At 35.7% G+C, this 20,150-nt stretch overlaps 2 protein-coding genes across 2 annotated transcripts; one reads left to right on the top strand and one right to left on the bottom strand.

The window, feature by feature from the left end:
- Positions 1–613: 613 nt before the first annotated feature.
- LOC133305471 (bifunctional dethiobiotin synthetase/7,8-diamino-pelargonic acid aminotransferase, mitochondrial) lies at positions 614–14,098 on the bottom strand. The gene is made up of 14 exons (XM_061505700.1): positions 13,426–14,098; positions 12,943–13,113; positions 11,273–11,534; positions 10,511–10,591; positions 6,761–6,881; positions 6,278–6,426; positions 4,597–4,691; positions 3,816–3,925; positions 3,591–3,728; positions 3,011–3,144; positions 2,777–2,908; positions 2,029–2,163; positions 1,554–1,666; positions 614–817 (listed from the first exon to the last, which is right to left on the bottom strand). The coding sequence occupies exons 1-14, from the start codon at positions 14,082–14,084 to the stop codon at positions 637–639; spliced, it is 2,481 nt and encodes an 826-aa protein (XP_061361684.1). The 5' UTR covers positions 14,085–14,098; the 3' UTR covers positions 614–636.
- On the top strand, positions 6,937–8,761 carry LOC133305328 (clavaminate synthase-like protein At3g21360). The gene is made up of 3 exons (XM_061505508.1): positions 6,937–6,952; positions 7,938–8,189; positions 8,511–8,761. The coding sequence occupies exons 1-3, from the start codon at positions 6,937–6,939 to the stop codon at positions 8,759–8,761; spliced, it is 519 nt and encodes a 172-aa protein (XP_061361492.1).
- Positions 14,099–20,150: the final 6,052 nt, after the last annotated feature.

Raw genomic sequence — 20,150 nt, 5'->3', positions numbered from 1 at the left:
TAAAAAAAAAATGAACCGAACCATGAACCGAACCGCTCTTAAAATAACCGATTTTTAAAAATCAGTTCATGAACCGAACCAGTTTTTAAAGAACCAGATCATGAACCGAACCATTTTGAATCGAACCGGCCCGTTTTCAAACGGAACCAAATTGATTTTTATAACTTTATTTTTTAAGTTTTTAATTTTTTTCTTTTCAAAAGAGGGTCGACCCGAACCGGTTCCGAACCGAACCACTTCCGAACCGAATCAGTTTTGAACCGAATGAACCACTTTCAAACCGAACTATTTAAACCAATTCGATTCGGTTTTTCAAAAAAATCCGGTTCGATTCAACCCATGCACATCCCTAAATAGATTATTGCTACTGCGACATTAAATAACATAAATTACACTCCAATTCCCTTTAAGAAAACTTAGAAAACGCACGAAACATTTAGAAGATGTTTGGTATGAGTATTTGGCATGAAATGATAGGAAAGTCAAGTGAAAAATATTTATTTACCAAGAAACCATGATAAATCAAATAACATTTTTGTAATTATAAACAAAAACATATCAACTTAAGAAGGAAAAAATCAAACCAATGGTTACTTTGGATTTGCAATCTCCTCAGTTCCCCCCAGGTCAGGATTCTCAATTTTTACTTCCATTAAATTCTTCAAGCCTCTTATAAAGTTTGACGAGTAATTGATTGCAAATTTCTGGAGACGTGCAGGGTCCACACATGAGATAAATGACGTTACCGAGAGGCCTCATATAAACACCATCTTCCCGAAGTTTCTGAAGAAGGGGTCTTGCATACAATGTTCCATACCTGTGCAAAACTAAATAATAAGACCTCATGAAGGGTAAAATGCATAACTTATTCAACTTTGACACCCCACCCCTTTTCTCCCCCACGAACCAAAGTGGTGCGTCGACAAAAATGATCAAAATTAAAGTTTTATTTGTACATTCTATCCATGAAAAGATGAAGTTTTCATTACAAAATAAGAATTTGAAAATAAAAAAATACAGGTAGAGAAGTATGCATGACCAATAACTATAAACACAATGTCCTGCAGTTCATAGCCCTCGTTATAAATGTTATGGCAGTTGTACTCAAGATGACAACAGGAAGAGCTGATAGGAGAGAAAAGATGTCTACATATCAAGTACCAAGAGATACTGCCAATCTACAAGTTGCTAAAATATGAGCTTCCTTCAACAACATAATACCAAAACTAAATTACTAAGGGTTGCTCTCAAGCAAACCTTGCATTTTTGGGAAAAGTTTATTTCTTATTATTTGAATCCGAGACCTTTCAGTCACACGGTAGCTACTTTACCAGTGCTTAGACTCACCCTCTTAGTATACACACTTACAAATATCAAATATTTAATTGATAGCATCACTTGCAACTGCCCCTTAATCTGAAACATTCTACTAACTTCAGCATGATACAATTATACATAAGCTCATTAAGCCATGTAATAAAGGAATTCTAAAATATGAGATGCTCAAAATTATTGAAAAGGAGGGAAAAGAGAGAAAGTTGATGAAATGATACCCAGCATTATTGCCTTCTGCTTTTAGTTCCAAGGCACATAGAGTTCCTAATGCAACTACTCTTTGAACTGCAGGGTGTAATGAAATCTGGCGAACCATTTTATCATCCCATAACTGCAAATAGAAAATCCAAAATTAGATCAAATGATCATTACTGTATAGTGAACAATAACAAACTCCATTAAGGCAGCAATATATATAGAATTTAACATGAAAAGTTCCCAAAACTAATTTTGTCAGATCCCGTATTTGTTACAACTTACAACAAATCATATCAAATGTTTGCTGATACTAAAACATATTATTTATATGCACACACACAAATGCATAATATATGGTAAGAAAAATTGAACAACAAATCCTTCATTATATGACAAGAAATACAATGAGAAAATGGCTAGTGTAGTCATGCGTAGTCCATATTATGGAGTAAGCTAGAAGTTCAGAGAAAACAAAACAAATTGCAATTATCATACCTCCCTAAGTAATCTTCCTTCAGAAGAGACGTTAGCGTTGGAACTAGGGTCTTTAAACCATTGGATGGATTTAACTGCAGCCATGCAGCCCATAGCATGTGCAGAGTAAGAATGTCCATGCAAAAGGGCCTTGAGCTAACCAGAACAGGAGTGCACATCACTTTATTATGTCATCAAAACACTGTCCAGGAACTTTGCTTTGAATAAGCAAAAGTAGGACCAAAAGGTAAATCAAATATTCAAATACAATTAGAGAACTAAAAAATCGAAAAGCCATGATTTGTCACAACCTGTTTCTAGTACACCAGAAACACTTAAGGAAGAAAATAAAGGCCAGCACAACCAAGAAAAAGTGAGAAGACTAGTGTCCATTGCTTAAAATATCACACAGGGATATAAGAAATCACTATCTTTATCACAAGAAATCTAGTATATTTTAGGGCATTATTAGTTTACATCTGTTGTATGAAAGCAATCAGAAAATCAACAACAAAGAATAAGCAACCAGTTCAAGCTGCTAAATAGTCTATATAGGTTGATAAAAGAAATCAAGTTTGAGATTAACAAAGTACTTGTCAGATGATATACAGCTATGATGGAATGCAACCAGCAAAAGCAAAGGAAAACAATAAATTAGTTGTCGGTGTAATAAGCAATCCATTCCATCGGCATCAAAATCTAAAAATACAACAGTTTCCATGTCTAGTCAACCCAGAGAAAGAAAATCCTCCAAAAAAAATCGCAATACCTTTGAGTCTCCAATAAATGAATCAAACACAGCATTTGTTGCCAAGGTGGCAGCCAATGGAATAATCCCACCAGTCATCAACTTCCCAAAGCAGGCTATATCTGGTTCACAATGGATTAGCTCCACTGCAGTCTGTGAGAAGAAATATAAAAGTGCTAATCAAATAAATGAAGAATATAGAAAACAGTTTTTTGAAGAATGAGAAAAGAGAATAGTAGTCATTAAGGGAATCACCTCTACTCCCAAACGCCAAAAACCAGTAAAAACCTCATCAAAGATGACTGGAATTTTTCTACTCCGACACTCATTAACAAGTACACGCTGAAAAAGTGGATCAACCATATGCATTCCACCAGCACCTTGTATCACTACAGAAAAGCCCAGGCCCGAAATGAGTTGATCAATTCCGGGAAAATGTGCAATTAAATTAAACAAGAAGATCTAGAAGGCCACTGAAACAACTTCAGAATGAAGACATCTTATAGGAACCAAGAAAAAGAAAAGCAAGACAGTTTACCTGTGTGGAAGACCTACATAGAACCACCAAAATGCAGTATTGCATTTACATTTCACACATGTAATTGTGTTATTGTGGGCATAGTTTAGACACGGAGTTTGATGTGTTATCATGTGAAGAGTGAAGACTATTAAGCGAGCAAATGATTATTTCATTTTTTATTTTTATTTTTGTTCAGCTTCATGCATTGCACTAATATAAATCCACAGGATCACGTTATTAGGGCACAGGAGGGGATGGTTAAATTAAAATGACATTTTATAATCTGCAAAGGAAAGGTCACATAAAATATCTTGCCTGGTTCCATAATCAATGCTCCAACATTATTCGACCCTCTACATCCAGATAATACTTTTGATATGTAAGATGAATAAACTGTAGCAAGCTCCGACTTATCCCTGCCCTTGTGAAATACTTCGTCACGAGAAGCAAAGGCTGTGAAAGTATCAACAATTAAAAAAACATATTCTAAACAGTAACCAAGAAAGGAAATACAGTTGGAAATTTTGAACTTACTGATACTTTCATGTTTCAGATTTTCTGACTGAAACCCTTCCGGAATGGAAATATTCCATGTATTGTTGTGCATAAAGACAGAAGGAGGATCCAGAAAAAGACCTCTTCCAGTGTACCTATGAAATTGAAAATTGAGACTTAGAGTTTCATCAGTATTAGTTAGGTTGAGAAAACTAGAATCAATTCCAATCTGATTCTGATATATATAAAGAAAATATGATCCAAGAATTGAAGATCTATGGCATCAATTTCAGAATTCACAAACAAAATATAATATAGCTTCACAAAAGGTTTTTAAACAAAAGGGCTTTGCAACTCTCCTGTCACTGCAAAATTTGAGAGTTTGCATCTGACACAAAAACATGGTGGGACCCACCCTGTTTTTTAAAAAAATAAAGAAAAAATGCTGGTGAGTGTGTGGCAGGAGGGAAATCACTTCTGCACTTAAACAAAATATACTAAGCATGAAGAAAATATTATAAAATTAAAAAAAAATTGCCAATATGTCTTATGCTAAACAGAAATTCCCAAACCAAAACTGCTTGTGTCTATTTTTGGTCTATCTTCCAACACCTTTTATAATGTTTTACACGGAGAGATTATAAAAAGGCCCATGTTAACTGGATGCCAAATTCAAAAGCTACCAATTGACCTGGAGCACATATCACTTAGATAACACCATAACAATACAGTGCAAAATGACAATAGTAAGCTCAAGTAGTAAAAGATTCAAGACAAATTAGCAAGACTGAATTTCACTTTATGCAGTAGAAGATGATGTCCATACCATGGTTGCTGCAGAAAGCCTGTATACGATGATGGCGCCTGTGCTTCCATAGCACCCAATGTATCACCATGATAAGATCTCTGAAGTGCAAGGACCTGAAATAATTAGGTCCACAAGCAATTAACAAAGATGTGTACTTCATAGGATAAAATTAAGTTTTTTCTTAAAAAAAAAAAAAAAAAATTATTGCAATATATCTTGTATACTAGATGCTTGAAGAATTACAGAGAAAATACACAAACCACTATTTGGAAAGTAAAATTAAATGAGATTAAAATGATAATATTGCAGCCCACCATCATTTAAACAAAATGAAGTTATCTAACAAAGATACACAGCATTATTCACTCAATCTAAAAGACACCAGAGCCTTACATTTAAATCTACAATATTTGAAAGACTACTTAAAGAGGACGTAAAATTTGCCTAACATGACCGACATGACAAATAGACACAGATTATTATCGAAATGAGCATAATACAGAGATTCTATTTCAGGGAAAATTACAAAAAGGAATTCTCAGTAAAAAAAACTAGTTTAGGAATAGTTAACCTCTCAACCCAATAACAATGTTCAAAGAGTGGCCAGTAAGTAACCACTTAATGATTTAATCAACCACTTGAGTGGTTAATTCTTCCTAAACAGGAAATCTTCTTATCAAAAATTCCTTTCCATTTTTTATTTTCAATAAAAGAAAAAAAAAACTATCAGAGAGAAAATAAATGCATATTATCCTCCTTAAAAAAGGAAACACAAAACAAAATAGAGAACAGACAGGCTCATCAAATCATGGGAGTACAAAATGAAAACCAGAAAAACAATCCTATCCAATAACAAATCTAGGGAACGAGATAAGTTCTTGAAAACAGGGACATCTTGCTCAAGCCAAATACACCATAAAACAGCATAGTCAGCACATCATCTTAAAACGTTCCACTCTCCTTCCAAGGCCCCAAAAACTAATCTGAAGAAATTATTTAAAACTGAAAAGATAAACCCAAGAGTCAAAAATATAACCAACAACCTATTACGAACAGAAGCATCAGCTGGACAACATTAGAACAATATGCATTCATATTGCCCTGAACCACATGTAGCTATCAGGAGATAGAGCCTGAACAACATTATTGTATAGGAATTTAATAATAAAAATTAGGAACAGCTATATTAAACATTTGGCCCATTGGCCAAAGAATCAATACTACACTAACTAAAAGCTTCAGAAATAAGTGTGATGGAAGAAAGAAACGGTTTTTACACATTTAACATGTTTGAAAATGTTTTATTAGAAGCAGATAATTATACATGATTTTCATACATATATGATAGCAGTACCAAGTTACAAACCAACAAACTTAATCTCCAGTTCTGCCAAAATCACAATGAAATAAATATTAAAAATGCTATATAAGTTTATTAGCTCTACCATCTCAACTTTCAACATTTCAAGCATGTCATCAGAAAATATTCAATCAAAATTATTGTGTTTTTTGTTTTCCAACGGTCACTTAGCTCTCCCAAAGCATAAAAAGGGCTTCACTGATATCAACTACCAATTTCCCCCTTATTTTGCAAATACACCATTGCTTTTATAGAATACCAGCCACAATGGTCAAAATTAAACTTCATACAATGTAGCAAAAACTACCACAGATCAATTAAAGGACTGAAGGTGCCAACCATAAGCTCAGTGGATCTTTCATTTGTAGTATCCTCATGACAATCCAGAATAAGTCCATGATCAACAGAAAATTTACGAAATGCCATCTTCAGAGCAATTTCAATAGCAGTAGATCCATTGTCTGAAAAATATGCTCGAGAAGCCCAACCTACACAAACTCTAGCCCAGTAAAACACAACACCGAGATAGGAATTTACATAAATAATACATAAGTCAGCAACCGTACGAAGAAATGCAAACTACACATAACAAACATGCCCTCGTTCAGTGGATAACACTGAGCATTGGCAAACATCACTGAGTAGAAGTAGGACTAAACTGACAAGTATATTTTTAACCAAAGTATTCATTGATTGGATAGCTCTAAGATCAGAATTCATATCATGTATTAAATACAAAACTACAAGCAACCACTTGGTAAATTCCTAATAGAAAAAAAATTATGGTTCAAATGTAAAAGTTAAAAAAAAGGACACACTAACCTTTCCCCACACCTTCAAGCAAAAGCTCAGAACAATTTAAGGCTGGCTCATGAACATTCTCAGGGAACATTACATGCCCAAATCTTGCGGCAGCATATGCCATCTCCCTAGCAAGCTCAGTCTGAAATCACCTAAAAGGAAAGATTGCAGTAAAGGAAAAGTTCAGAGATGCTATCATGAAGGAGCATCCAAGTAAAAATATGCTTTCAAACATGTTTAATATAAAATAGCAAGATATGTTGCAAGTATAAGCACCTTGGAACACCCAAATAAGTCAAATAACTTTGCAACTTCTATAAATACATTAATAAGCTTACCAGGGGCATGGATAGAGAGAGAGAGGTCACATGATCAAATATTGAGATAACAAATTTAATTATGTAAAGATGCCACATTCATACAGCACAGTTATACTTCTTATATCACAGTGCAGTAGTGCAATGCATGAATTGTCAAGGTCAACTCTCCTAAAAGCCTAAGCCATTGGGTGAAGATTCACAATTGGTTTTTTATCTAACATGCCCCCTCACGTAAGAACTCTTTGGGCTTGAAGTGTAAACAATGTATAAAATCACTCTATCTTGTGCTGGAATTCTACTTTTGTTTACAACAGAGGTGAAAGACAAAATATATAAAAATCCGTATTTAAAAGATAAAATAAACATTTCCAACCCCTATAAACTTCTCCCGTAAATAAATCAATATCCTGTTGAAATATATTAAGAAGTTCCTGGAGAAAATATCCAATTGCGCATGCACTAAATTTTAAGGTGTGGTCCTAACCTAGTTCTTTATATGTTACTGCATGGTTCTCTGATGGGCCCCCAATTCGAGTATACAGCCGCATAAGACGGAAAAATAAAAGGAAAGACAACGAAGCCCAAAACCAGCCCAAGACCAGCAAAGAGAGTGCTCAACAAGCCAAGGAAAAGAGCAATGAAGACACCAAAGCCAATGTGGTGCGTGTAGCTGCTAAGTAGGGATGGCAAAAACAAGGCAACCCGTCGGGTTGGCTCGCAACCCGTCCTAAATGAGCTGGGTTGGGTTGGCCTAAATGAGCTGTCAACCCGACTCAACCCGACCCGATATAACCCAGACCCAAACGAGCCAGCTCGCGGGTCAAACGAGTCAGCTCGCGGGTTGGATTTTTTTTTTTGAATTGGGGTTTTTGAACAAGTTCTTGAATTTCCTTCCAAATTGTTTTTCTTCTGTGAAGTGGAACCTGGGAGTGGGGGTGAAACCCTAATTGTTCTTAGCCATGTTGTGTATAACAGGATGAAGGACAAGTACCCTGATTTTGTGGACAGATTAGAGGAACATGGTTTGTTGTACATTAGGGTTTTAGGGAAAGACGACAATCCTTCATCCCCAATTGGCCGTGGCTGGAAATCAAACTTCTTGACCAGCGATAAGGCCATCGCCGAGCAAAGGTTTCTGCTTTTTTAAAAGGATTCTCTTTATTTTTATGTGAAGAAAAAATGTTGCATATTTGATCAGTGAGTTTATGTGTAGCTCTTTGTTGAGATATATAAAATCATTAATGTAACCTCACCCAATAGCTTAAGCTTTTGGGTTGAATTGGTTCTTTACATGGTATCAGAGCCTCGGTGTACCGGGTTCGATCCTCGCCGCCCCCCACTTTCTTTCAAGTGGAATTTCTTTGTTCGCACAGGTAGGTGGGCCTGTGCATTGTCCACCCTTATTCTTATTCTTCATGCTTTGGCAATGGTCTCACTTGGAATAATTTGCGGGGCTGCTAAACTGGGTATGAAGCTGGAATGGTTGAAAGATGGAGGAGTGAAAACAATTATGGGTCCAATCCCGGGTGTAAAGTATGATGAGAAAAGACAACGCAAGATATGGTTTAATAGCATGGTGGCTGCTTACATTGGGTGGGAAGATGAACGAAATGATCTGTGTACAACCCGCGAGCCAACCCACGAGCCAATATTTCGAGCTAACCAACCCGCGAGCCAACCCACTGGCATCATTTCTAGTTAATCTGCGAGTTTTTTTTTAGCCAACCCGCGAGCTTTTTTCCGAGCCAACCCTAACCCGGCTCGAGTCGAGCTGGGTTGAGTTTTCTGGCTCGTTTATTTTTTCGAGCCAACCCTAACCCGACCCGTTTTTATGGGTTGAATGCGGGTTGGGCCGGGTCGAGCCGGGTTGGCCCGTTTTGCCAACCCTACTGCTAAGGATGGGAATTCGAGAGAGAAGGAAAATAAGGAGTTTGTTAGAAGGAGTGACATGTGGATGGCTCTGAATGGGGAGGTAAGCGTGGGTGGTGTGGAGAGTTAGTTATAAGGGAGAATGAAGGGGATGTGGGGGGATTTGAGAATATTGCAACAGTGGGGTTGGAGAGGGAAGCTCAATGAGGTGGTGGATTGCCTTGTTAAGGGAGTATGATCACTGTATCGTTTCTATAGTGTCATTAGTATGGTGAGTCTTAATTCAGTGTCCTGGTTTAGTGTTTGTTAGTGGTGAGCTACAGTAGGTGGGAGTCTGTAATCAAGCTGAAGAGTTCATATTGCTCTTTTGTTATTTTCCAGTATCATTGAGTCTGTAAAGGAGTTACCCCCAGTGTCTTGTTACATCAATAGAAGTATTTCTTTGTTATTTCGCTGTGAATTTTACTGCTACATTGTTGGGTACCATCATTCTCACTCATATCTTCACCCACGCTCTAAATAGAAGTTGCATGAGAATTGCCCTAACCTAATTGTTTTAAGAAAGGAAATAGTACAAACGGGATGATCAGGAATCCTCCTAAAGCTACAAATAAAATATAACCACAGGAAAAAACAAATAAATCAATGCAAAAGAGCAACCCAGACCCATTGCAACTTGCTAGTCCAATCTAGAAACATCTTTTAAAAGGACCATGAGCAGAAATTTTTGGAGGAAGAGAAGTATTGCCAAAACTCCTGAGCCAAAATGCCAAATATACTGTAAAGAACCAATTCAACCCAAAAGCTTAAGCTGTTGGGTGAGGCTACATTAATGGTTTTATATATCTCAACACACCCCCTTACACGAGAGCCCACTGGGCTTGAAGAGTGGACAATGCACAGGCCCACCTACCTGTGCGAAGAAAGAAATTCCACTAGAAAGAAAGTGGGGGGCGGTGAGAATCGAACCCGAGACATGAGGCTCTGATACCATGTAAAGAACCAATTCATGGGTGAAGCTACATTAATGGTTTTATATATCTCAACACACACCAACACTTAACCTAAGTTAAAAGTAGCAAGAATTAGAAAACAAAACAGTGGCAGAACCAAATAAAAAAAATTAGGGAGAGAGGGGAGTACAATTCTTAAAGGAATTTAAATTATATTTTAAATAAGAAAACTTCAACGTTGTTAAACAAATATTAAAAAAGTTGGGTTGTCTTGTGAGTAGTTTTGCCCATAAAATAAATAATGAAGAACAATTGGATTGTTGATCCATGTCATAAAGAATCATTAAATTTTACATTGGCTATTGACAGTCTAATACAAACCTCCCTTTTTATTCGGAATTGGAACCAGCTATGTAAAGTTTGGCAAAAAAACATGACATAAGCTGAGTTAAACTAAATAGTTAAGCAATAAAAATTAAAAAGATATAGAGGACACTTTTACAGGCATGTCCAACAGTAAAAGAAAGGAAGAATGACATATTTTGGTATATGTCCCTCCATCAAATAACTAATACCATTATTATCAGTTTAAATAATAGAATTAAAAGCTTAAAAAAAATGAGGATGACCTGCATTATAGCATCAGGTCCTTGAGTCCACCAACTAGCACATGCATCAAATAGTGGTTCTATGACTTCTGTCTTCTGAGCCTTTAAGAAAAGAAAAATCAAGTAATGTGGCATCTAGGTATCAGCATATAAAAAAAAAACATGAATGAAGTAATTCTATAAAACTTCTGAATCTAATTCCAAAGTAAACACTAAAGCAGTAAGCTCAGCATAGTGCAGTCTACTAAGATTTGAATTGCAAAGTGATACAACCCTTTCTAAGATGAGGGTGTACAGTAGGCAACGATACAGGGGATCAACTATTCAAAGTCTGTTATTGCCGACTTAGCACAAGGGTGAATGGCATTTATGTTATAAACAGTTAGCATGGAATGTAATAGGAGAGCAAAAGGGCACTGTTATATTGGAGTGGGGGCAGCATCACAGCATTTCTCGGATCATCTTTGGGCTTTGGAAACCTTTAGCTTTTGGGAGAGATCAGAGGCTCTCTTAAGTCTTCTGAAATTATCCTTTCCATTACTCGTTCCTCGTAATTTTGCTTCCAGTTTTTCTTTGTATTTTTTGTTCAGATGGTTGTCATATGTACTAGGTTATTTTCCAGTTTGAACATCAATACAATTTACAGATTCATTTCATAATTTGTGTATCGGTTGTCAATTTCCTTTCAATTTAGTATACTGTTAAGTTGTTCGTATCACAAAGCTTTTAGAAATTTATTTTAAAAAAAAAAAAGAACAAATAAAGAATTTAATTAAAACAAACCTTGAAGACTGCAAAGTTCTCACCACAGCGTGAATCAATTACTGTGATCCCTCCATCTGGTACAAGTTTGTGTTGAGTAAATGGCCACCAGATGATATCACTCGCCTTTCTTGGCATGTCATGCAACTTCTTGATTCTCTCAAAATAAGCAGATAGCAGTATTTCCTTTAGATTACTAAATAAATAATGAGAATCTTCAAACCATTCCAGTAGGTCATTTGATGGATCTTTTGGAACAGGTGGTAGCACTAGAACAGGAACCCTGCATGAAGAAGGCAACAAGAGTATATAAGCATCAGGTAAAAAGTCAAAAAGATAGCTACTTAGCTGAGACGTAAATGCAGCTAGCTATAAAGGAACTTTGGGTGTATTTACGCATTTGAGAGAGAGAGAGAGAGCCTGTTTGTAAAACTCAATTGAGTTCTGAAAATTAAAAGTTATCAAACGCACATTTGGCAAACTATTGGCAGATAACTATTCTAATATCAAAAGCCTCAAACCCACGTTGAGGCAAGTGACATTTTGTTACTTTTGGCCAAATTTAATTCTGGAAAAAATGGATCCTCTCATGTGTTATTTTACGTGACCGTATAATGTGAGAAAATCCCAACCATTCATGGACAATCAAAGTTGATAATTTTGTAACTCCCTATCCCCTGTTTTTTCTCTCTCATCACCATTGATTTACCAATGAATAGTTAGAATCCTCCACGTGGTCATGTTCAATAATACATGAGAGAATCCACTCCGAAAGCATATTGTCCTTTAAGAATTGATTTTACCAAATTATCCTCACCACCAATATTTGAGCAAATTTTTAAAATATATTTTTGCATTCAAAGTTATTTGATGGCAATTCAAATAGTAAATGTTAGGCTGGTTTTTTAATCGTGAATCATGTCGTAAGATTCAAAAATATAACCAAAAATAGTTTAAAATATAACATAAATGATTTATTATATTTAAAATTTATTGTTTAAAATTATAACTATATTGAAAATAAATGTTACCAGTTAATTCTCTAGAATATAAAAATAAACCGGTTTTATCAAACACAATTTCTAACCATTTCTATTACTCTGATTTAAAAAAAAAAAAAAGTTTTTAGGAACCTTGTCATGCACACCCTAGGATTCCCAAAACTTTTTTTTTTTCTCTATTTTTCATCTAGGGAACAGACATGGTTAAAAATTGCATTTGATAGAATCAGTTTATTTTCCTGTTCCAGAGAATAAACTAGTAACACAGGAACAAAATTGAGGAGAAAAAAAAAATTAGCTTCTTAGTTCCCAGGCATATAAATATAAAAAAATTATTTCTCACCGAAAACAAGGTTAAATAACATAATGTTTGTCATAGACACCCTAAATACATTGAGCATAAACAATTAACCCATTTCTTATTTAAGTTGTTAAATTAAAATAATTTCCTTTAACGTAGATTAATTGTGTAATTAGATACCAATAACTTAAAATAAAAAAATATTATCAAACATTTAAAATTTAGTGCTAAACTTTTCGATACAACAAACTTCAGTACAATTTTTTCAGTTCTACCCAAAACACCACCAGAAAAAGGAACACAAGTAAAACTCTAAGAGTAAGTAGACTTATCTGTGCTTCAAGTCACAAGCAAAAAGGGAACATAGTAACTAGTGTAATCAAGCTTACTTGTTTCGCATATAAGACATTAGTGGACCCTCATTTAGAAGGCCGTGATCTTCAAGAACAATAGCAACAACATCATAACCTCGAATCACCAAGCTCTCGTAAGCTGAAATTGTTCCAGAAACACCTCCTAGCCGCCCATCTCCGACAAGAATTGCAGGAATACGGAATGGCCTTGCAGAAAACGGCAGAAGGAACGGATTTAACAGAAAAATTCATAGATACAGTATATCCATACTACACGCATTACTGTTTAATCATCATTGCCTGATAATGCATACAATTTGTTTGCTTCCTTTGCCTAAATGACTAAATATTAGCAGTTAATTGCAAAATTCCCGTGACTATGATCTGACAAAGAGTATCAAGAATCAACAGTGCATGAAATTGCAATTACCAAACCGAACAAAATTTGAGCCACCTAGATACACACACCAAAATTGAATCCGCATATGATTTAACGAAAGGTGAGAGTAAAATACACACCTATACAAGTCACATTGAAGTGACCCAGAAGGACCTGGACTCGCAACTCCACCGGCAGTCTCAACGACACACACAACTTCCGATCTCTCCTTATCCACACCACTTTCCAACACGTCTCTAAAACACTGCTGCAACATTTCCAGCAGCACCGAGTCCTTCACAACCAAACTTTCCCTCTCCGCGGCCAAATGCGGCGACACCGCCTCTTCCCACGCAAACAAGGTCTTGCAAATCAACTCCGAGAAGGCAAGCCCTTCTTCACCGGCGAAATACGAAGACAGATCCATCTCGTTGTCGCGATTTCCGCTGTCCCTTGCGGCGGAAGAGGCATTGAGGATGCGGTGAGAGGCGGCGAAAGGAGTGTGGAGTTTGCGGCGGAGAAAGAGTTGGCGGAGCTTGTTGAACACGAAGCGGGAGTCGGAGTCGGAAGGGAAACCGGTTTGGACGGGCTTCAGGTAGTGAAATTTGGCAGGGGAAGATAGTAGGGAGGCGGCGGCGATGCCGGCGGAGACTAGGGTTTTGCCAACGCCGGTGTTGGAGCCCCAGATGATGTAGATGGGGTGAGAGAGCGGTAGCTCGAGCGGTTGCGAAGTGGTGGAAAATAGTTTGTTGCGGCGGTGGAGACGGCGTGAGAGAATGATGGAAGGGAAGCGGAACATGGCGAAGGAAAAGATGACGGAGAGGAAATCAGGGTCAGTATCAGTGTCACTCTCACTGTTTCACGGAGTCACCAATGGCAGGTAGAGGGAAGTTAAGGAGGGAAAGCAAAAATGATATCCACTGTTTGAAGAACTTTAAACGTCATTCTTATAGCAAAAAACAATCAAACAAACAAACTCTCATGAGTCCGGTGCCACGAGCCAAATCCTCCAATTGAAAATATCTTCTTTTTTTATTAAAATTGCAAAAATATCAGCCGGAAAATATTATTTCATAAAATCGACACGTGACATGGTGGTTCATGGTTGGACAAATTTATTATAGGAATTTGCATTCATCATGATATAAAAAAGTTTTTACACACTCAAAATAATTGGGGCTCGCATTTTTTAAAGCAAAAAAAAATAAAATTAAAGTACGGAAAATGAATATTTATAATTTGATACAATCAATTTTCCTATAACATAACTCTTATAAAACCCTTTATTATAATGTAAATTCAAAAAATAATTTTAAAGTTAAATTATTATCCTTGCGCCTTCCTGAATTTTTAAATTAGTTTAAAGGATCCTACCCCATTTTTTAAATAACTTTTAAATATATTTCTTACAGATTAATTAAATTTTTAATTAGGTTACTAATGAATAAAACTAGTAATAGTAACATAAGTGACTAATAAACGAGAGTAAGCATTCATTAAAGGAATCTAATAATCATAAGTTACTAAAGATTCGCCTAATTTTATTTGAAAGTATGGATTAAATTTATTTATTTTATACATTGGATTAAAACTTTTAAATTGTAAAAAACTTGTTTAAAATTTTAATAAAATTATAATGACATACATATAATTTAACCTAATTTTAAATAATTAACTCGTCTCTTTTTTAGAAGGAACACGACTTTTTTTAATTAATGATGAGAACATTTGTCGGTAGACTAGCACAGTCATGCAATGAGCATCTCATTACATAACAGTCCCTCGATAAAAAATAAAACTCATATTAATTCTTAAAACTCAATATTTTTTTTAAGAATTAATATAAGTTTTTTTTAATTTTTGAATCAATTTTTTCTTTAAAGAATTAAAATAAATTTCGTATTTTTTGGTTGATGAAAATATTTACTCAAAGTTAAAATATATCACATTAGAGTTTAGATTGGGTTAGGATCGCCATGACTTCCAGGTCATCATTCTTTTCCAATAGTTTCCACAGTTGCCTCCTGCATTAGCAGCCCCGAAAAGGGGGTGAGTTGTAACTCAATAAACCAAGAAACTATTGAGGTCTTTTTGGAAGAAAAAAAATAATTTATTGCTTTTTTAATAAATAATTACAAAAGTATAGTCGTTTTGAAATTAATTATGCAGATAAAGCACTCAAACACGCCCACATGGGACGTGTTTTAATGGAGAGAGACACGTCCATGTTGGGCGTGACCTACATGGGAAACATGCCCAGATGGGGCGTGACCAACAAGAGAGAGACACGTCCATGTAGGGCGTGACCTATGAGAGAGACACGCCCACATGAAACGTGTTCCAGCTGGAGATCATGCTCAACCAGAGCGTGAGTGACCCAACTACAGCTTATTTATACATTTATCCTCTATGCACTCTTCACAACTCTTCTCACTCATTATTCTTAAACTCCCACATTCATTTGCACTTGTTTATTTATATTTCGTTTTATGTTATTCTTTTTTTTATTTCTAACAATGAGTTCGAATTCTAAATCTATTCGTGTTGTTCTATATTATAATGGTAGGAAAGAGGAAGGTCACGTATTAAGTGGAACTCAACGGATGCGGAGCTTCATCAGAAAATACGACAAAAATTATGTTTTGAAGACAACCAATTGATCACTCTAGTCATGACAAGATTATGGCAATGTGAACAATACATTAGTTTGCAAGTGGTCGACGAAGAAGACATTGATATGGTAATGGAAGAGTTCTTGAACTAGTCTAGAAAGGATTTCTTAGAGTTGTACGTGAAAACTGCCACAACGGAGGATGTTGTGATACCAATGAGGTCAGTTACTTTTAATTCTCCTCTTAATGCATCCTCATTTGCTGCTCCAGCTGTTAACATGTATGAGGAAGATGAACATGACCCTACCTGGGTTATGGATGAGGACTATGAGGATGATATGAGGAAAATATCACAATAGAGGATCGTCTTCTTACAAAGGATGCCAGTGCATCAAACAATGACGAAGAATGTGGCAGGTCCGTTTCTTAAATCTAGTCGTGGCATGATTTGGGGGAGTCTCGTATCGTAGTACATCATGACGCAACATCGAGTCAAGTACCGTAACATCCTGAAGGTATGCTCTGTAACAACTATTAATATTTGCGTAGTGCGATGTTGATGTAATTAATTCCTGTTTATTATTATTATTACGTAATACATGAAAGTCCCCTACTAGCAGTGGAACGTAACGACACGCAATTTTGCCTCCACTCGATCTGTCACACAGTAGCCATGAGCCTAATAGCCGCAAAATGTGTGTCCGGGGTATAACACCTCACCTCATCAGGATTGTGTGCAACAGGGCCCCAATCAGGATATAATATATCCACGTATGAGATACGTCGATCGCAATTGTGAATGTCTATGCCCGAGACAGGGGCAGTCCCAAAAACCTGCTGAGACACTGCGGTCCAATCCAACGTTGTATGTTCGGTAACTGCCTGCCCGTCAGTAGGAAAACCGAGTATACCAGCCACGTCCTGTAATGTGATTGTCATCTCTCCCTGCGTCATGTGAAACATGTGTCTCTGATCTCCACCGCTCAACCAAAGCACTAATAAGGGCGGTATCGATCTGAAAGAGAAACAACATTTGTCAGACAATATGTAAGCACATCAATACTTTATACAAAGTCCTGTTACAGTAATTTCATTTAGTAATTTATAAATTATATACCAGAATATGACTCATATGTGCCACGTGTATAAAATCAGCCTATGTCAAATAGTCAGCCACTACATCTGGAATATCATCATGACAGGGTCCACCCTGTAGTTTCCCACTTCGAGTCTTTAACCCTTTACCTTATCCTCGTTCCACACAAGTTGTGAAACGTGAGTGCGTTGTGTCCTCTTATGAAGTACCTCCCACCTATATGGTCCAGGAAGTACATGCGTACAAGGATCGGAAGGCTCAACATCACCATTGGATCCAGAGGGCGACGACTCTGACGAAGACGAATGGGCCCTAACAGAATACTAGCACAGTTGAAAAAATTAAACACAAATTACTATTGATATTATATTAAATTACATTAAATGAAATTTAATAGCATTTTATTAAATAGCAATTTAATTGAATTGAATTGAATTAAGTGATATTAATTTTAGCAAAATTAACGTCAATAAAACTAAATTAAAGAACATTACATTATTCTAGATTATATTTAAATATATTAAATAATTTAAAATCAACTTAAATTAATATTGCCTACTCTATTTTTTTTTTCAAACTTTAATTACAATGTAATTATTGCAAAGGTCAATATGTTCATACGTGTCATTCCTATAAAATTATTAATTGTCTCTAACTAATTTATAAGTCTCTAACTAATTCCTATCACCAGCATATACCACTTTATAAGTAACTAACTAATTTCTAAGTTCCTATATAATTGCTAAGTCACTAATCATTCTCTTATCTAATATTTTTCTAAGGTACTAACAATTATCTAAGTCACTAATCATTCTCTTACATAGGTCACTAACATTTTTCTAAGGTACTAACAATTAACTAAGTCACTAACTATCATATATTTATTGATGTTAATAAAAAATATAAACAATAAATTGGAACTTACACGAGAGAGACAGAGTTTCGCTGCGCAAAACGCTCCAGAAAAAATATAGAGAGAAGTTGGAGGAGTGGTTTAGAGAGAGAATATGAAGGATGAAATGAGGAAAATGTGAAAAATGGGGATTATATAGACCAGGGAGGTCACGTCGCTGTTGGGCGTGTCTCTCACCTAGTCACGCCCCTCTTGGGCATGTTTGCCCTATAGGTCACTTCCAATATGGACGCGTCTCTCTCCATTGAAACACATTCCATGCGAGCGTGTTTAAGTGTTATATTTGCATAAATAATTTCAAAACAACTATATTTTCATAATTATTGATTAAAAAAACAATAAATTCTCCCCCCTTCACTACTTTCTGCAGAGAGATTAGTATAACAATACTCAAAAAGAAATCACAAAATCCATCACAATGACACTGCATAACAATGACACATTAGGCAATCAAAATGGCATCAAACACTTATCCGTAGGGGTGCCTCCATGACTCTAGTAGCTCAGTGTAGGATGTCTCCTAAGAGGTCACAACTTTATCCATACATTTCCATGAGCTCTCTTTGCTCACTGTAGTGTAAAGAACTTTGGGATACACCACCCCAAAAACTAGCTCAAAGGGTGAGAGTGCTCAAGGCCTTATAAACTCCACATTAGTTGCACATACAACCAATGTGATACTATATATCTCAAACGCTCCCTCATACGAGAGCCCATTGGGCTAGAAGTGTGGAATTGCACAGGCCCAATTTTCGGTTTATCTTTTTGTGCTTTTTTTATTTTATTTTAATTCCACTTTAAAGTGGGAGCAGTAAGGGCTCAAGCTCTGATACCATGTAAAGAACTTGGGATACACCATCCCAAAAACTAGCTCAAAGGATGAGAGTGCTCAAGACCTTATAAACTCCACATTAGTTGCACATACAACTAATGTGGGACTATATATATCTCAACAGTAGTACGTCTCCTAAGAGGTGTTACTTATTATTACTTCACCTGGCAAGGGATTACATGAACTTCCAAGGGAATTCTACATCTTGGATTCATATCATCTCATTGCTGTCCAGCACTTTCTTTAACTGTACTCATTGTTGTCCAAGGAAACATTCAATAACTGCATTTGTTACTTTTCATTGCTGCCCAATCACATACAATCATCTTGCATTATCAATTACAGCATACAATTGTATGAATACAAAATAATGATCCATATCTCCCATGATGGAAGCATAAAGGGTGCTCAATATCACTTTAGAGCCAAACAAAAAACAGAAATCATTCATGAAATATTCAGGGACAGCATATGCATTCAAGTTTCTTTGATGATACTGTTCAACCCACATTCTACACAGAAATTCATACCTTTTAAGAGACATCACATTTCACATATCAACATTTTATAATCTGATATGACATGCATATAATGTTACCTCAACTTATCGTTAGGATGAATCTTATTTTCACCCAAAAAAAAAAAGAGGCAGTCATTTGTTTGTTATTTTCACCCAAAAAAGAGGCACACTTGAGTTTCATGGCTGCCGCCGGCAAAGTTTTCAACTAGAATTTGACTGGAATTCTCGAGGAGTCACCCTCCGATGCAGTCAAGTTGCAAGTTCTTGCCGTTGATGACAGCCTCATCCATGGCAAGTTAATTTTGACGTTGTTGTTGCATTTGGAATTAATTTTATTGTTACATATGAATAAGACTGTGATAGGTCGCAGTGATATATACGATATATCCACAAGACCGCAACATGTATAAAAAATACACTTCTGTAACCAATATAGACGAAAGTGACAAGTTTTAAATCTATATTATGTAATCACACCAGAAAGGAGAGAAATAATTATTTTGTTAGCATTTTTGCTTTGATTCCCTCTATCTATCTAATTGGATCAACAACTCACGCTTTACAACTTTTAAAACTAAATTCAAAGTAAATTATCAAGGATTTGTTATGTTTGAAGGTTGGAACTAGTATATTCAACTCCATAATAGTAAAAAAAAAAAAAAAAACTGAATCTTAAAAGCAAAGGAGAGTTTATTTTTTCCACCCCACAGACTAATCTCTTTAAATAGCAATGTTAGTCATATATAATGAGACTCACAATTTTTTTTTTCTGGTTACCTTACATTATTTACAATTTTTTTTATAAATTATTAATACAAATAAATAGAAAAAGGAGGAAGAAAAAAAAATAATGATGATAAGAATTATGACAGTTATATAATTTTTTTAGGTC

The sequence above is a fragment of the Gastrolobium bilobum genome, unplaced genomic scaffold (genome assembly GCF_033153095.1).
Source record: "Gastrolobium bilobum isolate Gb01-03AN ecotype WA unplaced genomic scaffold, APGP_CSIRO_Gbil_v1 utg1221, whole genome shotgun sequence".
NCBI lineage: Eukaryota > Viridiplantae > Streptophyta > Magnoliopsida > Fabales > Fabaceae > Gastrolobium > Gastrolobium bilobum.
The sequence above is the reverse complement of the archived record's forward strand: the minus strand, read 5'-3'. Positions and strand labels throughout refer to the sequence as shown.

What these genes read in the sequence shown, in the direction of transcription:
- LOC133305328 (XM_061505508.1), top strand. An exon ending in TAAGGCCATCGCCGAGCAAA is followed by an intron (nt 8,190 to 8,510) that starts GGTTTCTGCTTT and finishes GAATAATTTGCG; the next exon opens with GGGCTGCTAAACTGGGTATG.
- LOC133305471 (XM_061505700.1), bottom strand. Translation starts at nt 14,084, where the DNA reads ATGTTCCGCTTCCCTTCCATCATTCTCTCACGCCGTCTCCACCGCCGC. An exon ending in AGAACTTTGCAGTCTTCAAG is followed by an intron (nt 10,592 to 11,272) that starts GTTTGTTTTAAT and finishes CTTTTCTTAAAG; the next exon opens with GCTCAGAAGACAGAAGTCAT. An exon ending in GCAGAAGGCAATAATGCTGG is followed by an intron (nt 818 to 1,553) that starts GTATCATTTCAT and finishes AGTTTTGCACAG; the next exon opens with GTATGGAACATTGTATGCAA.